The 22,318-nt window shown below is 40.3% G+C and overlaps 1 protein-coding gene across 5 annotated transcripts; it reads left to right on the top strand.

Moving 5' to 3' along the window:
* Positions 1-500: 500 nt before the first annotated feature.
* Positions 501-21,539, top strand: rgs17 (regulator of G protein signaling 17). 5 transcript variants are annotated; one of them, XM_039783796.1, is made up of 7 exons: positions 501-659; positions 6,173-6,529; positions 11,541-11,678; positions 14,020-14,150; positions 17,218-17,292; positions 17,399-17,630; positions 18,199-21,539. In XM_039783796.1, exons 4-7 carry the CDS (start codon positions 14,044-14,046, stop codon positions 18,385-18,387), a joined length of 603 nt encoding a protein of 200 aa, XP_039639730.1. In that variant the 5' UTR covers positions 501-659; positions 6,173-6,529; positions 11,541-11,678; positions 14,020-14,043; the 3' UTR covers positions 18,388-21,539. The 5 variants fall into 5 exon arrangements, with proteins under 5 accessions (XP_039639730.1, XP_039639729.1, XP_039639727.1 ...); XM_039783795.1 differs by lacking the exon at positions 11,541-11,678 and having other exon boundaries at positions 6,223-6,529; XM_039783793.1 differs by lacking the exon at positions 11,541-11,678.
* Positions 21,540-22,318: the final 779 nt, after the last annotated feature.

The raw sequence follows: 22,318 nt of genomic DNA, 5'->3' as shown, positions 1-22,318 counted from the left end.
ACTATAACAATATAGCCAACAACATTATATGATTTGAAGAGGATATGAGAAGCGACATTCTAATATTAGACAAAGGTGTGTACACACTAAAATGCTGTAAAAAATAAATAGAAGTAACATTACTGAAGTGACTATTACTTTGATGTAACACTACAGGAGGTTGTGTTTGTGAGTTTGTAGAGGCTTAATTGTTATTAACTGGTTTATAACCTGAGGATACATCCTCTTCATGAATAGTAGCCTTCTAATATCAACTGTGATTCTCTTTCTCTCATACTGACTATATTTTAGGATTTGTGCCTTGGAAATGTTTGATATTGAATTAACTCAATGTAGCAACGTTCTAAAATTAGTATATTGTGTTTTGCAGTTGTCGTGCAGCAGAGATGCGATGTGACCTGTGCATTATAGACCGTATGTGGAGCCTCAGCAGTGCATCTTCTCACCGACTGCAGCCACAGAGTGGCTGTGGCAGCGCGCCTGCGCAGTGCATCCAGGGGCTCGGCGGCGTTCGGTGCTGAAGTGGGGCGGATGGCATAAAAACAGCGGCGATGGACATTACATCGCAGGATTTCCATTTACGATGTCGCTAAATAAGCATCGGGACATCGCGTTTTCACACCCATCACCCTAGGACACTGACAGTCCATCATAAAGGGGTAAGATGCTGATTATTCTGCGCTAATGCTCCACACGGACTGGCTAGCTGACGCTAGCACGGCGCTAGCTGCTGCTCAGCTGCCACCTCCTCCTCTCGCTGTTGAGAGATAGCGGATCTCAGGCTGTCGGCTAAAGCTAGCAAGTAGAAAGTGGGTGGCGTTTGATTTCTAAAAAATGTCGGTGCGACAGTCAGCACTGTGTAGCACTCTCTCTAATCGCGTTGTCACTCCGTGGTGTCAGCTGGGAGGGGGATCTCCTCTCCCGGCTGGTCGGAGCTGCAGCGGCTGGGCTCAGATATGTCGGTCAGCTGCAGGAGAAACCATGCAAAACACCCAGTACCCAGCAGCTAGCCAAACACAGAGCTAGTGCACAGAGGGAGAAAGCAGGGTCCGATGAGCCTGCCTACTTGTTATCTAGAGATATGCACAGGCCTTTAGGCAGATGCAACAGATCCGGTGCTGCGACAGCTCACTCCATGCATCCACCTTCTTCACTCTAAAGTTCATATTGCCACTGCCTAGACTTCTTTTAACCATTTTTATTCCTCTACTGTCCCTGGAAAGAGCTCATGTCGTGCACAGCTGAGGGATCACCCACACTGCAGTTTCCCATGGGTGTGTTGTTGAGTCAGAGGAGGATGGCCTTGATGATGAAGGCCACAAACGCGTTGGTCTGACAATAAAGTTGTTCTTTATAGTACTAGTGTTGCTGGAGTTTTGACCTCTTGAGTGAGAGGAGCTCGGGTTATGTTGCCATTACATCCTGAGAGACTTCCTGATTCATCTCATTCAGCAAAATGACTGTTCAATCAGAGAGGTTTCACACAATACCAGCTGTCTTATCAACATATTTGAGATGTATGTCATGTGCTAGTAAGGTGGAGATATTTTACTTGAAGTTTTTTTTTTTTTTTTTTTTTTTTTTTTTTTTTTTTTTTTGGAAAAAAAGAAAAAAAACCCTTTTTTTAATCCGGGAAAGGGGGGGGGGCGCCTTATTTTTCTTATAGAGCTAACATGGCTAGAGTCAGTGCTTATTCCTTTGATAGATAGTTATGATGTGATGTGGACTCTCAGCTGCATTTACGTTTGTTATGATCATTAATAACATGATTTAATCGTGTATAAGTCAGGGTTCAACGTTAAGGTTTTTATTTTTTTATTTTATTCTACTTGTTTGTAGTCCTTTTTTACTGGCCCCTAAACAAATAGTTATTTTTATTAGTGGTTATCAAATAATGACAAAATCTGAAGTAAATTGTAAATCTTAATTTACAATGTATAACACTACATGAACAGTGTTATAATAAGTTAAAGTTCATACTGAAAGTGGAGGCTATTATTAAAAAAAAAAAAAAAATATATATATATATATATATATACACTCCTTTAGGTACTCTCATCTCTAATAAAGCTCTAGCATTAGTAGCTTCGCTGCAGGTAGACAACATTAATACAAAATATTGTAGGTGTCATGGGTCCTGAGTGTGGTCGCAGATTATGCTAAAAGTTGTCAACAGTAAAGTTATCTAAGTGTGTTGTTCCTTTTTAGCAACAGTTTGCTTTATTTGCAAATATTCTTTCTTAAAAGCACCTTATCCAGCTTAGGATATTGTGCCCTTTCTCTCACAGAGAGTTATATTTCAGTCATTGGACCAGAATAAAAATCTGTTTTACTACTGTAAGTACATTCAGCTTGACAGATATCACACAGGGCTATACACAATTCCAGAAACATTTTGCAATGTGCATCATAGATCACAGTTTAACTCACTATGACCACTTCTACTGTCATTACCAAACATTCAGCCAAAATATGAACAATAACGTTGCCGTCAGTGGACTTAATTGCTAGCTAACCGCTAAGGGAAATTCCAGCAAATAGACTTTGCCTTAGAACATTACATGAAAGAGGTAATATAACGTCACCGCTCATTTTACATACAGTTTAGCAACAAAACCAAATACTGAGGGTACATTAATAACATTTTTCATGTTGCTTTTGAGCGCTATGCATCCCCACTAACCTGATAAACGTTTTCAACAGTAACGGAATACAGTGCCTCCTGCAGCGGGAAGAGCGCCGAGGGCCCGACGGGCCAGTGGGTTGTTATATTTACTTGCCAGATGTGGCGTTTTACTTGACCCGGGCCATCGGGCGATCCTTATTGTTGAGCCCTGTAAGATAGAAATTGTCTTAACAGTTTTCTGGTTCAGTCTAGGACTACAGTATATTACTTTCATTATCAGCCGATTATCGTCTCGATTCATTGATGTCTTCAAATGTCTTGTTTTGTCCCAAACCCAAAGATGTTCAGTTTACCGGGATATAAAGCAGAGAAAAGCAGCAAATATTCACAATTGAAATGCTATCGTAAGGGATTTCTCATCACTTTTGGTTAAAAAAAAAAAAAATAGCACCTATATGTGAACCTATATTAATAAGATAATTTAATGTAGTTTGCATTGTATATCATTTAAAATAACAATTGTTTAATATTAAATTAAGAAATTATCTGTTCTCTTTTCCGTTGTTCTTTAATGTCTTTTACGTGCTGATTTTAGTCTCTAAGTTACAAAAAACTGGTGATAGTTAATAACATAAAGAGTCTCCAGTGTTGAGGTCAACATGTGAACACTTCTATGCTGCTGTTATGAGGAAGCAAGTTGTTTGAACAGTAATTCCTTTATGAAAACATGTAGCATGAGAGCGACCCAGGAAGCTCTGTCGCCTTTAGGCTCTTATGCCTCATTTCCATTGCATGGTTTGACTCAACCCGTATCAACTCACTTTTGGTACCGAGTGCTTTTCTCTATTTTGCTTTCCAATGCAGATAGTACCCCCCACCTCCCCCCTCCCTCACTGTAGGCGGGATACTCAGCTGATCGCCCTAGCGACGCTGCGTGAAACGTGACACTCACTGGATCCTTTTATCGGCAATGATGTGTGCACTTTGTCAATTGTAAGCCGTGAGTATACGCCATAGTTTTGCGGGCTGCCATTTAAAATAAATAAAAAATCTGGTTTGAGTGAATAAAAAATTGCAGTCACTATTGATGTTAACTTGGCTATTTAAAAATGGTGGGTTTGTGTAGGATGTCTCGTGTCGCACTAGTGAAAGATAAGCGTGATTTATGCTTCTGCGTTAAATCTACGCCGTGGCTACGTACGTAGGCATGTGGAGACACGGACCCTTAACTACATGTAGCAGCGACGCACGTCGCTCGGCTGTGGCTTGGTAGCATTTCCCCCTACTCATTTCCTGGAAATCAATGAGAAGATTTCAATTTTCCTACAGATTTTCCACCTTGGTCAGAAAGTAGTGTTAATTTCGTCAGACGAGACTAATTATGTTCGTCAACGACCTTTTTGATGACGAGACCGCACCAATGTCCAAAAACGCTAACTAAGACTAAATTAACATGCATTATTGTTGACGAAAAAAGACGAGACTAAAATGTTTTGCATAAAATGAAAACTAAGATAAAATCTCTCTTCATTTTCGTCTGCAATCGTCTCTACTTTTCCATCATGAGATAGAATATTCAGCTGTTACTAGGGTTTGGTACCGAGACCGGGTGCCTTAACGACAGTTATACCATGGTCTGGGTGAATACTCGATTCTGATTGGCTGCAGGGTGTCCATTAAAAAGTGTTATACCGTGGTCTGGGTGAATACTCGATTCTGATTGGCTGCAGGGTGTCCATTAAAAAGTGATATAGGACACCTACTAAAGGAGTTCCGGTGTTTACTGTTCTAAATGAATGCGCTACATTAAATCAAAAAGAAAATGTGGATTTATTATTTCCAACTCATCCTCTGAACACCACAGGATGGCGCTAAAACACACAGGCTGCAAGAAGTAAGTTCTACTGCCCCTCTGGACTGACTTTGTTTCACAGCAAATAACGTTATCTCACATCCCAGTAACCTGACAATGGACACCTCGTCGGGCATTAACCCTTACTTATACTGGACCGAATAGCAACGCAGATTTCGGTGCCACTTAAATGCCTACGCTTCTCTCTCATGCTCCTAAACGGACGTTCGAGGCAACCAAAACATCGCTGCATGGGACGCTAGTCAACACCACACTCGACAGCAGGTAACGTTAGCCTACCGTTAGCTAGCAGCTGGAGTAAACACGGTTAAAATGCTGACCGCTAAACAGTGTAAAGTTTGTCTGTATTTCACTGGAGAGGATTCCAACAGGAGGACGTATGACAGTCTACAGCTGCCGTTGTCTGAAAAACACATGTTGCGTTCACTTCAAACTCGCCTCGCCAGCCTCGTGCTGCGTTCAATGTTATTGTAAAATACCCTTTCCCATTCAGTGGTTGTTTTTGTCGTTTAACAGGAATTTACTGGTGAAATAAGGAAGAGGCTCGATATTTATATAACTTTATATAATTTATTGTTATATAACTATTTAGCTGAAATGGTTATCAGAAATAATCTCAGAAATAATTTGTTATTTAAAAAAGACTAAATGTTTTGACTAAAACTTGACTAAGATACCTTGAGTTCTCTTTTGACTAAAACTAGACTAAAATGACGAGACTTTAAGTCGACTAAAACTTGACTAACAAAAAAAGATATGTGAATGACTAAATATGACTAAAACTAATAAGGACATTTGGTACAAGACTAAGACTAAATTAAAAATAGGTGACAAAATTAACACTATCAGAAAGCACAAGGGAGACACTTTGTTTTTCTCACTATGCCTCTGGAGTCGGTACTCGCTCTGAAGCTAATCACCCCCCGCCCCCACACACACACACACACACACACACACACACATGCAGGCCCTGCTATTCTCTTAAAAAGATCGACGCACACAAGATATGTTTTAGGTAGTTTAGAAACAGTATATAGCTGAAACAAATTATTGGTTCCAAATATTTATAATCTCTCAGTTATTTTTCAGATTAATCCATTATTTATTTAGTTTAAAAAATATTTCAGAGCATATGAAAACGTCTTAAAATATCTTACCTGAAAGCCAAAGATAATAGTTTGCAATGACATAAAACAGAAAAGCACAAAAAACTCACATTTTGACAAGCAGGAAACACTGGAGAAATAACTTTTTAACGGATGGCCAAAAGTTGTTAAAGATAATTTCTTTGTTGATCGTTTGATCAGCTAATCATTTAAGCCCTTAAACTGTGTGGCTATTACATAATTTGTCGACCAGAGAACACTAACAAGTTTATTTTTTACCTTTCAAAGTACAGTCCAGTCACAATTCTGGTCACAAAACAAATTCTTATCAAAAGTGTTTAAGTTAAAAAATGAATATCAGCTGATGGAGCCAATATTAGATTATGCATGTGTTTATGTATGTGTTGGGTAATACAGTCACTTCAACATTTGCCAGTATGCACTTATGCTTTAGCGGACATATTTCTGTTCTGTTGTCACCAAAGGTAAATTACTGCACCTTTATTCTACTTGGTGGATAAACTGATTCTGTTGTGATTTTGACTGTTTGCCATGTGTGTTTTTCAGATGCTGTACTTTCATTTTACTGTACTCTCACCCTTTCACCAAATTCCAAGGAAGCCTAGGAGGCGACATTAAGGGGAAATAAGGAAACAAAGAGAGGAAGTAGTTACATTTCACCTCAGCTCTCGTGTCCCTTTCTGTGTCCGTCGGTCAGGGATGGTGAGACCAGTAACCTCTCTTCCCTGTGCTGAAAAAAACCTCCTCTCCAGCGAGCTAAACAGCCGGTCCGTTTGCCAAACAGACGCCCAGACAGTCCATCAGTCAGTCACTCGGTCAACCAGCCTGCTATCGTCCAGCAACCTATTACCTCACACCATGACTGCTCTGTCTGGCTTGTTTTTAGGAACTCACTAATTCATGGTAAGTTTGACTTCTGTACAGTATGATTGCGATGCTTTAGTGTTGAGACATTGTATCTCCAAGTTTACGTGGTTTGAGTAAGAGTCGTTTGAGAGGGAAGTAATCATCACCCTTTTGTGTAAAATGTTTCCGATCAAGATAAAGAAAAACGTCTGATGAAGACTTGGTTTATGTTTTCCTCAATAAGCTGTGAAGTGTCTCCAACATGCAGCAGAACCATCAAAGTAAAAATGTATTTGTTAATTTAAACATGATCAGTTTGTGATGTGTGTTTTGGAGGTTCAAGGTTTCTGCAGAACAAACAACATTCCTATAGTGTTGTTATTCCAGCCCAGATCTTTTACGCTCCCTATATAGCCCAACTTATTAGAGCCTGTATGATGATAGTCGGCCTCCCCAAATCAGCTTTGCAACAAAGGATGACTATTTTTAGAACTCTGTTCGTCATTGATGTTGTACTTATTTAAAGTGAAAAGACTGATCTTAAAATGTGTTAAAAATTGGAATAAACTGTTCATTCATATTCACTGTTAAAGAAGCGATTATTATATTTTTTTTATTTTTATTTTCCACTCAGTTACAAAAAAAAGAAAGAAAGAAGCACAGTGGATATTTGTATCCCACTTACTGTAGTCAATTGTCTGTTTAATATCACGTTACTTACTGGTCCAATAAGTAGCTTTTTCGAGAGCTTTCAACCACATGTCTGTTTTTCTCAGTGGCGTAAGACTTGCTCAAGTATATGGTAGGGCTGGATGCCTGAAATCAATGTCACTATTGTCACATTTATCTCGATAACGATTACTAAACAATACCTTTATTAAATAAATACACCAGGTGTGGAGCTTTTAGTAATTTGTACTCAATAATAAACACAAAAAGCATACATTATGACTAATATTTGTGTAACTTGAGTAATTAAGGACACTTGATTCATTTTTTTTTTTTTAATTGCTCATATTATGCTTTTTGCCTTTTTCCCTTTCCTTTATTGTGTTATATATCTTTTTTTGTGCATGTTATAGGTTTACAAAGTGAAAAAGCCCAAAGTCCACCCCAAAGGGACTTACCATCTCCAACAGAAAACACTGTTCACAAACTGCTCCAAACAGCTCTATTGACCCTTTGCAAACACGTGACCACGACCACGTGACGACGCCATGACGGACGGCAGAATCACCGGAAGCACAAGCTAAATAGTGTATTAGACGAGCGGAAAGTTAGTTTCAAATAAATAACACTAAATAAAATGTAATAATAATAATAATAATAATAATAATAATAATAATACTATCTTCTTCTTCATGGCTTCTTCAGACATTGTTGAAATTCACCTACCCTGGTCCCTGTCTCGATCCTGCCGGTAGCTAGCTTGCCCCGCTAGCCGTTAGCTGCCGTCCGGTGAGTGTAGTCAGCCAGGCTTCTGTGATAATCATCCCAATAACAATCCATGGAGCGGTGGTGGTGTGGCTATGTCTTCCAGTTACTGAAGGCTAGCTTTAGCTTGCGCTTGGAGCAGCAAGTTCATCTGCCTGTTGCCCCTCTGTCTGTCTCGTTCTTTCCAACTCTTGTGAGGCTAGTTCTTCGACTGTATACTAGGATTCGAATACATAAGGACGACCATATAACTCAAAAGGCTCTTCCCTGTGTTGTATATCTGCTATATTCTCCATAGTTACGTAACTCCAAGCTTCTTCCCTTGTAAACAAATCTGCTCTTCACACACTACGCTCCGATCGGGCACACTACTGTTTACCTTTTCTTGCTACAACTAGCAGCGACTACCGCCACTACTGTTTTTTTTTTGGGGGGGGAATACACTTCAATACGTGACATGACCTGTCCTCTGGAGGACATAGCCACACCACCGTGGATTGTTATTGGGATGATTATCACAGAAGCCTGTCTGAATACACTCACATGACGGCAGCTAGCAGCTAACGGCTATCAGCTAGCAGGGCAAGCTAGCTACAGGCACGTAGGCTACCGTTGTTCACTGGCTGAGCCGATGCAACTCTCTAATGGATGCATGAACGCATCCCAGCTCTGGGAAATAATTCATCACACGTTAATCCATGCAGTAAATCATGGAGTGTCTATGATTAGTATTAACCACACATAATGTAACATCTAGCCATCCGTTATCTGTGATTATATTCACTGTTGACCGGTGGATATTTCGACAGCTAGCTGGTCGGCTAACCGGGGTAGGAGCTCCGCAGACCCGCATTTAATTCAGTTGTTTGGCCTTTTTGAAGCTAGTTTCCGTGCCATGTCATCTTTAATTTAACCAATATTTTTTGTATGCGTGTTAAGTTAAATGATCAAGGGAATGGCTTACTTTTTGGGATATGTAGGTCAGTGAATAACCGATGATAGTTATGTGGGACCTGTTAGCAGGAACAGCTGGTTAGCACGGCAGCTAGCTGGGTGAGGAAGTTTTATTATTATTATTATTATTATTATTATTATTATTATTATTATTATTATTTATCAGTCATTTAAAACAGAAAGGCAATACATACACATGCTTGTGTTGGTGAGGATTACTCTGCGAACCATACACAGTATATAAGCAGCGAACACGTTCTCGTTTGACTTGCCGTCCGTCTACAGAATAGCTCTTCCGCCGTCCGTCATGGCGTTCATAATTCGCGGGAGTAGAGTGTGATGTCACGTGCAAAGGGTCTATTGTAGTCCAGCCTTTACTTCCGTGACAAACATGCGTCACTTTGTAACACACGTTATAATGCTCGCCTAGCTGCTAGCATGGCACTCCCTCATACTCTGCTTCTGACTGGGTAGCAGTCCTTATTTAGCTACTGCGCATGTGCGACTCCCAACAAAGATGGAATAGAAGTGCTATGCCTCACTAGGTAGCTAAAACAGAGAGCTCAACCCACAGGGTGAAAAGAGGAGCTGCAGCAATATGCGGTACAACAAAAATATGGTGTTTTTTGAAAATTAAACCATGTAAACCTATTCTGGTACAAACTCTAAATACAATCATGAACCTGAAGATGAGCATAATATGAGCACTTTAAGTATCAAAAGTATTTGAAAAAAAGCTTTTGTAATTGTCTGCTGCGTCTGACACAATTAGCGTCCGCCAGCAGACTGTGGCCTGGAGACATTTATCGGTGTTTTAAGGCAGCGCTGCCTGGAAGGCACTAGGATTAGGCAATGGTAAGGGTTAGGGTTAGGGTTAAGTCAACGTCCGCAGCGCTACCTGGAAGGAGACGTTCGGGGCTTAAAACACCATCGAGCCCTGGAGACACTCCTATTGCAGGGTAAGATGTTAACTTCAGGGCTTACACCCATCACTCACAACACTCAGCAAATAGGTGGTGTTGTACATATCGTTAAGCCCTTAGAGGATATATTACAGCTATATATGCTGCTGCTTATAATGTTAGGCTAGTTTCTCATAAAAAGAAGAAAATATAAAGCCACCAGGTCCTTTATGTTCTTTTGATAGGGAGACTTTCATTTTCCTCTTTAAAAGGACACAAACAGTGTTTTCCTGGTATAACACCAGACGAGTCAGGTTTGGGTAGAATAGCAGCAAACCAATATTAAAACTTCCACAAAAACCTGACCGACGCACACGCGTGGTTGCAAAGATATTGCTAAATAAACCTCTTTTGCGAATACCTCTTTTTCTCAGTTCTGTAATGCTCATTGGCCAGGAGTATGAATGAATGTTCCACCTAGCTTCCTTCAGTGACCACTTTTTGTGACTAGTGCACACAGTGTAGTCCGATCGGGTGGATTTTCAACCCAATAAGGCTCAATTTTATTGAATTTGGTGGGTAAAAATAGTTTTGGGCTGTGTGCCCTACTTTTTGTACCATTTGGGCAGTTTCCCGCTACAGGCGGTACCTATTTGTTAAAAAACCTGGTACATTACATCTCTTCTTGTTTAAAGGTTAATGTTCTTTGTGCATTTTCCGGAAGAAAGGAACATACATACTAAAACCTAGGCTATATTCCAATAAATTGGTCCCTCTACAACTCCCTCTCCTTGCTGTAAATAAAAAAATATGGCTACTTTCATGACAAATGGGTGGGTTCTAGTCTCTGATAATTTTTTTGTCCGTCACATCTTGCAACACTTCTATTGGCCCACAGCAGCACAACAGCAGTGTGCATTGCCACGATGTATGCTAAACAATACAACAGGATTTTCAGCCTGTGTGTACCATGGATGTATAATAAGACCTGGATACAACATTCCAGGCGGAGCCCCGTTCATTCCTATGAAAGTTGCTCAGTGGCGCATGAAGCCATGATGGAGCCAAAAATTACCAGGTTGATCGGCACTCTTCTGCACCGTGCGACCCATAGAGCAGGCACACTAGAGCCGGCTACCTCCGCTAACTTGAATGGGGATAAAATGATTTAATCGTGCAGCTCTTCTAGACTTTACAAATGTTATTGGACCGAATGGATAAAATTCTGATAATGAAATGATTTATTTCGCTGGGGTTGTGACCCTAAAAAAAAAACAGTCCATATCCACTGATTTACAGACATCTCTTTTGCTATGTAAGTCTATGAGGAAAAAGTTTTTTGGGTCAGAGGGTATCATGTGATGGGCATGGAGTTGCAATTCCACTGTTGCCGCTATGTACAGTTTGCTTCAAAGCCCGGAGCACTTTCTGGGGGCTGGTGTGTACTTACTTCTAAAATGATTTACAGCTCATCCCTTGGCTAATGACGTGATGGTGAAGCAAGGTGGAGGTTTCAAAGTAGAGCTGGGTGATTGGATGAATACATTGGATTGTTTTGGGCTGATATGACAGTAGTTGTTTTGGTAGTTGAAATTTTGCCTCCTCAAGCAATTTGAAATTATGTCTAAATTAATAAAAATGTGGAAAAATGAGGGGGAGGGTCATCTGAATAATTTATAAAACCACTGCATTTATGTCAGATCTTGTAGCTCTCTGTTTCCCTCTCATCTGGATGTATTTGTTTTTTCACTCCATATTTGCATGTTCTATCAATGCAGCCTCTTTCCCTGGGTTTAGAACAAAGCCGATGCCTCGCTGTCGTTTGCATCTAGCAGCCTGTTTTTCCACGGATACTGCCTGGTCGCTGAATAACTGATGGCCACTCCACTGGTCAGGCGACAACATTTGCATATCAGGCAGGTCGTCTCAGTCTTACCTGCCAAGTACTCTAACATCACTGTAGTAAATCGCATGTATATATGCAGTAGAGGGAACCAGAAAGAAGGTTCCTCCGTTGGTACTGGGGCGTGCTTTTTTATTTATTTGAATATTTAAGCGTTTTATGAAGAGTTTAATTTGAACCATGACTTTGCAGGTAAGACTTCTGTTTCATTAATTGATTCCCAGACAATAAGACTGCAATTAATTAGTGCATTTTCACACCACACCTGTTAGTGAAACTAAGCTTATATGCCCCAAATTATTAAGTGGAGTCTGTGTTCATTATTATCTCCTCTATCTGTTTGAATTTGTTCTGACATTCTCTTCTTTGCTGATCTTCATAGTGTATCCTGGTATAGATTTTGGCTGTTGGACTATCTGTACGCGAGCTGTTATAGTTATAGCAGGATAAAGGTTTTCTCTGCCTATTTAGCTCATAAAAATCCAGCCAAGTCTTAATATCTTCCGCATGGAGGAAGATACAAAAATAGCATAAGTTAACTACAATTACTCGGCAACTATTTTGATAATTGATTAGTCATTTCAATGCCAAACATTCCCTGGTCATATGACAGTAAGATGATTATCTTGTTGTTTTAGACTGTTAGTCAGACAAAACCAGCAAATTGAAGATATTTCCATGGCCTTTGAATGGATGGGCATGACATGTTGTCATTTGGACACTCATTATAATGACTTTAGTGATTCCCTGACTTTTAATATGGGGCCTTTTGTTGGGGCCTAACAATTATTGGATGGGTTGTTATGTAATCTGGTGCAGACATTTATGTTCTCCTCAGGATAAATTGTAATAACTTTGGTGATCCCATAACTTTTTATTTGCCACCATCATCACACCAATTCTTTTAATTTGTCCAGTACTTTGGTTTATGGAAAATGAATGACATTCCCATCAGCCACAGCTTTACTTTGGGTTTAATTAGCAAATGTTAGCATGCTAAACTAAAGGGTGAATAATACCTGTTAAGCAGCAGCATGTTAGCCTTGTCATTGTGTAGAATGTTAGCACATTTTACTTTAGCATTTAGAGGCGATGTGCCTAAGTGCAGCCACACAGCCATGCTGTGACTGTTGATCAAAGTGTTACCACATACTTCTCTAGGGTCGGGTCGCTGGCTGCAGTGGCTGCAGTAGGAGACCCTAAACTCCCCTTTCCCAAGCCACATTAACCAGCTCTGACTGGGGGATCCCAAGGCATTTCTAGGTCAATGTGGAGATATAATCTCTGCACCTAGTCCTGGGTCTACCCAGAGGCCTTCTCCCAGCTGGGTATGCCTGGAACACCTCCCTAGGGAGGCGCCCAAACCACCTCAGCTGGCTCCTTTCCATGTAAAGGAACAGCTGCTCTACTCAGAGTTCCTCACAGATGACTGAGCTTCTCACTTTCATCTCTAAGGGAGATGCCAGCCACCCTCCTGAGAAAACCTATTTTGACCGCTTGTAATCTAGTTCACTCTTTGTCCCGCTCCAGTGTCCCCTAACTTGCGAACAAGACCCCAAAAAATAAAGGCTTTTTAAACTTCACCCTCCTGAGTGCCTTAGTGTCCTTGAACCCTAAGACCCAGAGGTACTTGAACTCTGTTGGTTCCATTTTCATTACATGTTTCATACATTAAAGAGAAAATATGAGAAACATCAAAGTATCAGCAGAAACCACAACACTGTGTGTCTGCAATGGAATGACATCATCAGACGACAGCAGTACATTCAGTGTTACCACAAGGTCACTATATAAAACCACATTATTAGGTTTTTGTGGTGTGTCCTCCTTACCTATCCTCATCTCCTGCCTGTGCAAAGGATGTTGCACATTCTGAGGAAACAACGGGTTAATATAAGTGTGTGCATGAATGTATTTGATGCACACACGTGTGTGTGTGTCTGTGTGTGTGTCTGTGTGTCTGTGTGTGTGTGGGGTGTAGGCTCAGTCTGTGTCTGCACCTTTTGAAATGTATGTGTAGTGTCTGTCAAAGCCAGTGTGAACGTCTTGGCTCAATGCCAGAAATCCTCATACCGTATAAGGAAGGGAATCCTTTCTGTCCTGCTTGGGTGCTCTCTCTCACTTCATTTCACACACACACACACATGCGCACGCACACACACACACACAGTTTAATTTGTTTTTTCCCTTCTCATAAGTCATAGCATAGTATTGCTATTATATTGCTAGTAAACCAAAAGTAGAACAAGGGGGCCAAATTTGAAACTGCACCCTCTGTGATATTATTATTATTTTGAAGGGTATTTAACAGTGTTTTGTGTTTTTTTTTTTCTTTCTGTGTATCCATTGCGAAGCCCCGTAGTGTGAGTGGAGTGGAGATGAGAAAAAGGCAGGCGGCACACATCGAGGCCACACCCCAGGCCCCTGGACAGCCCCGACCCAACACCTGCTGCCTCTGCTGGTGCGGCTGCTGCAAGTGTCTCTGGTAAGAAAATACTATACTATACAGTACTATACTGAAGTCTACTATACATACTATACTAAGTCTGTGTCTGTAGAATCTAATATCACCCAGTTTGTGTTTATTTATTTTCCATCATATGGTTTTTCAGGTAGACTGTGGCTCACTGGCTCATGATAAGAACACTATACTTAAAGCCACTATAATTAATATTTTCTTTTTATAAATAATTTATCTAAGTTTGCTGTTAGTAACTACAGCACAGCCACTTTATGAAGAGCTTTACAAAAAAGAAGGCTTGCAGGCTGAAGCAACTATATGGCATGATGTCATTCGGTGACTTTCAGCTATTTCTTTAGCAGCCAGTAACATTTTTTTAATTTGAGAAGAATTGGCAACGTTGCTTGTGATGAATTAACTGGAGTTGGCAATAAAGCTGCCTTTTAAAAAAAATGGATGCTTAGAAGCAGTAACGTAAATATAAATTTAACCACTAGGCCAAAGCAATATCTGAATCAAACATATTTAATAATAAAATCATATAAATACAGATTGCAACTATACAGCACCTTTTAAGCATTGTGTTATTGGACAGTTGGAGATTTATGCATTTATGGTCACAATTTCTTAAAAAACTAAAAAACACTGAATTTTAGCATTTTAGTTATTAGGAAACAAAAAAAATACCCCCTGTGTCTGAAACAACAAACAGGTGGTCCTGTTGCCTAATCTGTGATGTTATGCTTATGTTGAGTTCCCTACAAATTTAACTGAAAAAATAGTCTTTATAGCGACACACAGCACTGGTGCCTGATCCAGTGCAAGGAGGACTGGGAGCTAGTACACCTTTCTACAAACCAACCCATATTTTAACAGTTTTCAGAGTTGAACAATTATGAAGCCAGATGTTAAAGTCAAGTCAATTTTAATTATATAGGCCAAAATCCCAAATTTGCCTCAAAGGCTTTCTCTATAGACCCTTGGTTCGCAGAAGGAAAAAGTCAAAAAATGTGTGGGAGTTCTCTGAGCAAAACACACCATAAGTTCTTACAATATTTACGCAAATAATACAAAATTATATAGTGGTGAAAACTTACTGAGGTGATCTGTGAACAGACACGTCACCTGAATCCAGAAGATTAACTTTATTCTTTGTATTCCACTGTTCGATGCAAGGCCTGCAGGTTTAAAGGGCCGTGCAGATTTTGCAGGAACCAGGTTTTTGGCAGTTAAATGTAGCAAACAGCTTCTGCACGGTCAGCTTGTCTGTGCTAAAGGTATGTTTGAAAGGTAATTATAGGAGTGTTCAGTAGATTTTATTTTTTAATTGATAATGAAAATAATCATTATAGTATAATTCCTGCCTTGCATTTTTGAATACGAGAAAAAAAGAGTACACAGCCAACACAACAAAAAAAAATGTTTCTGTGTCCAAATACTTACAGATTGCAAACTTTACTGCACCAAATGCCCCTAAGCAAGGCATCAAAACCAGTAACTGCTGTGTAGCTCCTACTGCTGCTTCACTGTGGCTGCACTCTTGCCAGGAGAGAGGAGTGAATGAAACATTGTTTTCAGGCAGTGAATGGTGAATGTGCTGCTTTTTTCACACCACTTCATCTGAAGTGGTGGCAGCTTGTGGACTGGGCCCGTAGTAAGTGCTCTGTGACTCCGCTGTGTGTTTCTCAATCAAATGCTGGTGTCAGATATCCAGAATGAGCCTGGAAATATGTCTTCAGTACCCTATATGTTTATTTATTTTAGCGTCAAGGCTGGGAGGGATAATATGTCGTTTTCAGTACGAGTTAAACTGAATGCTCTCTGTTTTTTTTTTCTTCTATCATGCCGAGTCAAGAGATCTGTGTGAGTGTGTGTGAGTCACAGGAGATCTCGTCTGCCACCGTGGTGAAGTTTTATGGGGACGGTGTACGAGTGTTAGTGGTCACGGAATACTGTTACATTTAGTTTTTCATCCATCCCTTTTCTCTCTTTTTTTTTCTAACCCCTCCTCATCCGCCCTCACACAAGGTTCCTTATCTACTTGGGGTGCCTTCTATTTCCATCCACACATCACATGCAAAACAGCTGTGAAGAACAGCCTGTATATTTAGCTGTATTGTAAGGGCGCCCGGGGCTGTTGCTAGCTTAGCCCATTACTGCAACACAATGGGGACTTTGACAAGAGACAGCAAGAGGAAGGAAAGATCCTCCATGGTGGGACAAAAATAGACAGCTCAGTGTGTGTTGCATTGTGAACTTAGCATGTGTGACTGAGCTACGACAGACAGAGGCTACCGTGTTTATTAAGTGTTTACATAAAACAAATGAACTGTAGCTTTATTGTTTTGTGGATTTTGAAGCTTACACCAATGCTTCCCAGTGTGATTGATAGCTGGAAGAGATGAACTGAGTTAGAGCTGCATATAACAATTACTTACATTATTGATTTATCTGCCCATTATTTTCTTGTTCAATCGATTGATCATCATTTGGTCTATAGAATGTCAGAAAATTTTAATAATCACAATTTCCTAAAGCCCAAGGTGACGTCTTTCAATTGCTTGTTTTGTCTGACCAATAAATAGTCCAAAATCCAAACATATTCAGATTACTATGACGGTAGGGTTGGGTGATCATTTCTATTTTCATATCGTCCAATCGTGGTTACTTGAGATCGCCGATAGGTGAACAATAGAAAAAGTAAATCAGCCCTGATACTGATCTTGTTGATTGGCTCTGGACATCCCTAGCGAGAGGAGAAATTTGGTTGTTTGGATATAGTGTAGAGTTTTTTTCTTGGGTGGTAACTAAGGATGGTGAATGCTGATTTGCATGGACTAAAATCATTTTGTATCTGTACATTTGTCACAATCAATGCATCATTGCAGCCTTAATTCTACAGTAGGTAAATAAAGACAACAACGTCCCTATAGTCAAATATGTAGCTAAAAGTGGACAGTAATGAATTCTGATCTAACTGTGACTCTCCATCTACAACTTAATCTAATGATAAATAAAATCTATCCATTTAAAATGCCAATAGCAGACTTTTGTTTTGGCGAGCATAATCAATTTCTTGTCTCCAATCAAGGAATGAAGATAGGATGGAGAGGAGTGAACGACAGACCTGCACCAAGATGGACAGTATTGAAGCTGCAGAAGAACAGTAAGTCCAGCCATCATCCTTTCGGTCCTGCATGTTTGTGTCAGTATGGTTGTGTGTGTCAATCTCACACACATGAATGTCTTCATTTGTTTATGTCCGACTGTAGACAGCCCAGTCTAGACGAGGCGCTGTTGTGGGCCCGGAGCTTTGAGGTGATGCTGCGCTCGCGGGAGGGCCGGGAGGTCTTCCGGGAGTTCCTGCGCTCTGAGTACAGCGAGGACAACCTGCTTTTCTGGATGGCCTGTGAAGAGCTGAAAAAGGAGACTGATCCCTTAGTGGTTGAGGAGAAGTCCAGGATCATATACGAAGACTACGTGTCCATATTATCACCCAAAGAGGTACCAGCTGTCTTTGTGTTGAATCAGCAGAAGTGAGCCACCACTGCCATGTTAGCAGCATGACTCTAAGGATGGCAATGTTGGCCTGTCGTTTCGCTCAGTCCACCACTTTGGTCCGGACTGAAATATATTTTTTCATAGTCCCCAGATGATAAATCCTAATGACTTTCCATGTAGCCCCATCATCAGGTCACATTTTTATATTGCCCAACACTTTGGTTTATGACTAAAACTTAAAAATATTCAGTTGTACTTTGGCTTTAGTGCCAAATAAATGTTACCTAAAGGTAAATATTAGCATGCTAGCACGCTATACTCAGATGGGGAACATGGTAATAAACATTATACCTGTTGATCAGCATCTTAGCATTGTCATTTTGAGATGTCACCATGCTAATGTTAGCTTTTAGCTTAACGCACCACTGTGCTTAAGTACAACATTACAAGACTCTTGTTAAGAAGCCAAATAGTGAACAGCCTGTCATGTCTTTAAGAAGCCACTGGTACTCTACGGATCACTTAAAAAAACACCATCGTTTATAAATCAAATTTGTTTTCCACATCCCAGGTGAGTCTGGACTCGCGGGTCAGAGAAGGAATAAACCAGAACCTGGCGGAGCCCAGCAACCTGATGTACGAGGAGGCCCAGTTCCAGATCTACAACCTGATGCATCGTGACTCCTTCCCCCGTTTCCTCAACTCCTCCGTTTACAGAGACCTCCTGGCCAACAGGAGGCACACCTGCCTTGACACCTAGACTCCACCACAGTCCCTCATCGCCATCGTACGCCAACAAGACTACTACTTAAACTTCAAATACTACTATGGTGCCAGAAGTCGGGTTTGGAAAATCTCTCCATCTTTTTTGATTGATAAGACTGAATGACATCCAAGATAGCTGGTTGTTTTTTTATTTATATTTTTTAAGCAATTTATATCCAGTTCTCCACTGGAGCCAGGTCGGCCTTTGCTGGTTGGTTATTGGTCAATTTAAGACCATTAATGCTGGCCAGTGATTGTTTTGCTAGCAATTTGTGCTGTTTGTTAAGGTTGACTGGCCAACCCACTTGTCAGCTGAAGTCAGTTGAAATGGCCAACATGATGGCCAGCTGCTGGTTAACTGTGGACAAGGACTCTCAGGCGGTGGGGCCAGAAAGAGGAGAGCAGAAAGTGGACAAGCCAACTGTTCCTGTACTGTAATATTTAGACCTCATGCTTTCTACCTTCACTTAAATATTCTCTCTCTCTCTTACTCATTTTTTCATGTTGTTTTGTTTTTCTAATTCTGTCCCATTCCGCAGATGTGTAAAATTGTGTTTTTAATTTTAATTTACTGTCCAAACATGACACCTCGTTGTTGGTGGGAGTTGGGGCGTCTCTGCCCATTTAACCAGTAGAAGCACTGGCTCTGCATGTGACTCTCTCTCTTTACAGTAGCTTGACGATGTAAGCCGCGGACTGCAACCGTTTTTGAATATTGAGATGTATTATGACAGTGGACTGTCTCTCTGTCTGGATGTCTATATTCAGTGAAGGGAAAAAGGACACTTTGCCAATTTTTAGCTTACTGCAGTTTTTTTATTGAGGAGACATGATGGCTTCAACAGCACATACCCATCCATCGATCCACCTGTCCATCCATCCATCTGTCCGTCCAAGCACTTTCCTTCTTTGGGATTCTTTAACTGGGAGAAGTAAGGGCTAGAATTGTGGTTGGGCAGCTACATGTATTATTATTACTCATGAACTTTAGACAAAAAATCTCTACACTGAGAAAATCACAATGCCTTTACATGTAAGAAAAAGGCAGCACAAGCGCTGCTGGAGTTTTTCTGGAAAGCAACCACAGTTTGTCCAACGATCCCTACCTCCCATCTTTTTTCCCTCCCCCTCCCTCCAACTCAGACCATCACAACCTGACAAGCACAGGTGCCCAATGTGGGGGAAAAACAGCTGGAGAAAATACAAACAAACCCACAACGACTCCAAAGTCATCTACATTTTAAAATTGTTGCGCAGAAAACGAGGGTTTACCTTTTAGTGTTGTACCATGATGTGAGCATTATGGAAAGCTAGTTCTACTTGGAGAACGTAGGGAGATGCAGCAGGCACAGATCTAATTGAAAGGGTTATTGAGCCCTGGCCTTTGTCTGTAAGGCTTTAGCTTTAGATGCCGTAGGTAACATGACAAGTCGCTGGAGTTGGACGTCCAGTATCACGCTGCAGATACGTGACACGGGTGCCAAACATGATGTCAAAGATGTTGTGAAGAGATATCAGATGTGACTTGTCACCAGGCTGCCGGCCATTCTTGTGCATGTCTGTTTCTCCAGCAGATGGAGCTGGGAGAGTGTATGGTAGTCCTTCAGTTAGCTACTGCCCATTTAAGACGCAATTTTTTTTTACCAGAGCTAGTGAAGAGGGTTGGTATAATAATGCTAACCTGCTACCGTACCGGGCTTGCGAAGACAGTTTGCGTAGTCATGCTACATGCTAGCCTTCTCAACAAGGCTAAATGGGTTTCAGCATGCTGTAGACAAGCAGTCATCATGCTTGTGCTAGCCATGCTAATCCCCCATCCCACTGCCAGCACTAATACTCTGGTTTGTTTTTCTAATCTGACTTTGACAGCATGCAATGATAATGGCTATGTGTGTGTATGGTACAATTACACACTTAACAGAAACATTTTGATAAAAACTTTAAGGGGGTCTTGCCAAATGTCCCATTAATGTTTTTAGTATATAAAGCTTTTGTTTTTTGATGATGTGAACATTTGAACTTTGGCCTGTGGATGTGCAGTAGAAAGTGCATGAGTGCAGTATATGCTATTCTGTTTAATTAACTGGGCCTCCAAGTCCAATCATTGTGTAACATGATGGATAGCTGACCTTAAAGTGTCAATGAAACAGTGCCACTCCTTACTGATAAATGTAGGCATCCACGTTGCCACCTCCTTTACAGTAACTACCTGAAGTTCACGTGCCAAGCTTGGTCTAGATTAAATTTAAGAGTAGACTGTGCAGGATGTCTAGCAGACTATTGAAGTGCAATTGGATGTCATTAGCGATTATAGAATGAAGCTGTGTACTATTATGTTAGATTGGTTTTAAATTGTCAGAAGTTACTAACCATGACACCTTTTAGAATACTCAAACCATTGTAATAACATTGTTGGATTAATCAAGAAACTGACTCTAGTTAGCATTTGCAAGTTTTACTAGATGACTTAAATAAGGCAACAGATAATTTTATTGATAATAATTTAATGAAATGCAGGTCCTCTGCTCGAGCCTAAATGGAAAACGAGTCCATGGAGTCATGGTATTTTGAGTTTTCCTCCAGACTTATTTTCACTTACAGTGTTAAATGTGTAGCGGTCACATCAAAACCAAGCTATCATATTACCACAAAAGCTTTCTGTAGTTAAAGTGTTGGTTATAAATTGGTAACACTGACACTGTAAAGTCGAGAAGACATTTTTTGCAAAATGTTCCTTCTTGAAAATATACTATATTTAACTTGCCAATACAATACTCCCATGCAGACTACATTAATACCCATAAGGACTTGATTTGATATTGCTTAGCTGCTGTAATGAAGAGCCGTGCATGCATGTGCATAAGAATAATTAACCAATTCTGATACTGAAAGATCAGTTGTCAAACTTACTCCTTGAGGAGTTTTCATTTTAAAAGGAAGCATTTTAGACGTATTTGGACAACTTTGTAACTTTTTGACTGAGTAGAAGAATGCCTGTCACTCATAAAGCTCTATTGCAAACAAGTCCCTCTTCTGTTCAGTACAGCTGTTTCCTTGTTGCTGAGTCTATATAGTAATTAAAATGAGAATGTTTCACCAAGAACCAGATAATGAAATCATGGTGCAATTAAACCAAGTTTACATTTATAAATTGTGAGATGTGTGTACCTTATTAAATACTTGCAACCGTGGGGAGCTAACTGTCCCCAGTGTGAGCAGAGAAACCAGCCGGTCTCTGCCCAGTGCTAACCCTATTAGCACTTTACAGGGTTTACAGGGAGGACAGACACAACAGAATCCCAGGTAACAGTGTTTTACAAGGAGGACAGACAAGGCAGAAACCCACGTTTTCTGCTTACGTCCTTTCCTCTTAATTTATTGTGACTTTTACACAGTGGGGGAAAAGTACACAGTTGTTTATTTTTAACGACTGCATTTGAAATGTAGATTTTACAAGCAATGATGATGATGATGTAAAGTGATGTGTCATCGCTGAGTTTAGATTTCTTTTGTCTTTAAATTCCCATGGGTTCCAAGTGAGTGGGTTTTTGAACTGTGACGTGAAAAGGTTGAGAGCTGTGTCCTGATCGGTTTGGAGGAGGTTTGCGAAGCTTTGGCCTTACTGACACGTTTTATTTTTTTCCCTTGTATAGAAAAACAACAACAAACGTCTCCGTAGGCTTTTCACTACCTCTCATGTTGGTTAATTTATTTCACATCTAGTTGTTAATGTACAAGTTGTTTTTTAGATCTACTTGAAGCCTAACACTGTAAACAAAAATGTGCACAGAAAAATTACTATGTACAGTATATGACCAGAGGGGTTAAAGAGAGCTTGGCCTAGTCGACATTATTCTTTTTGTTTGTATGTATGTTTGTTTTTAATTGTGTTGAGCTGAGCTAGATTTTGCATCTCTATAAAGAAT

The sequence above is a fragment of the Perca fluviatilis genome, chromosome 19 (genome assembly GCF_010015445.1).
Source record: "Perca fluviatilis chromosome 19, GENO_Pfluv_1.0, whole genome shotgun sequence".
Taxonomy (NCBI): Eukaryota; Metazoa; Chordata; class Actinopteri; order Perciformes; family Percidae; genus Perca; species Perca fluviatilis.
This window is presented reverse-complemented; position numbering and strand designations above follow the sequence as displayed.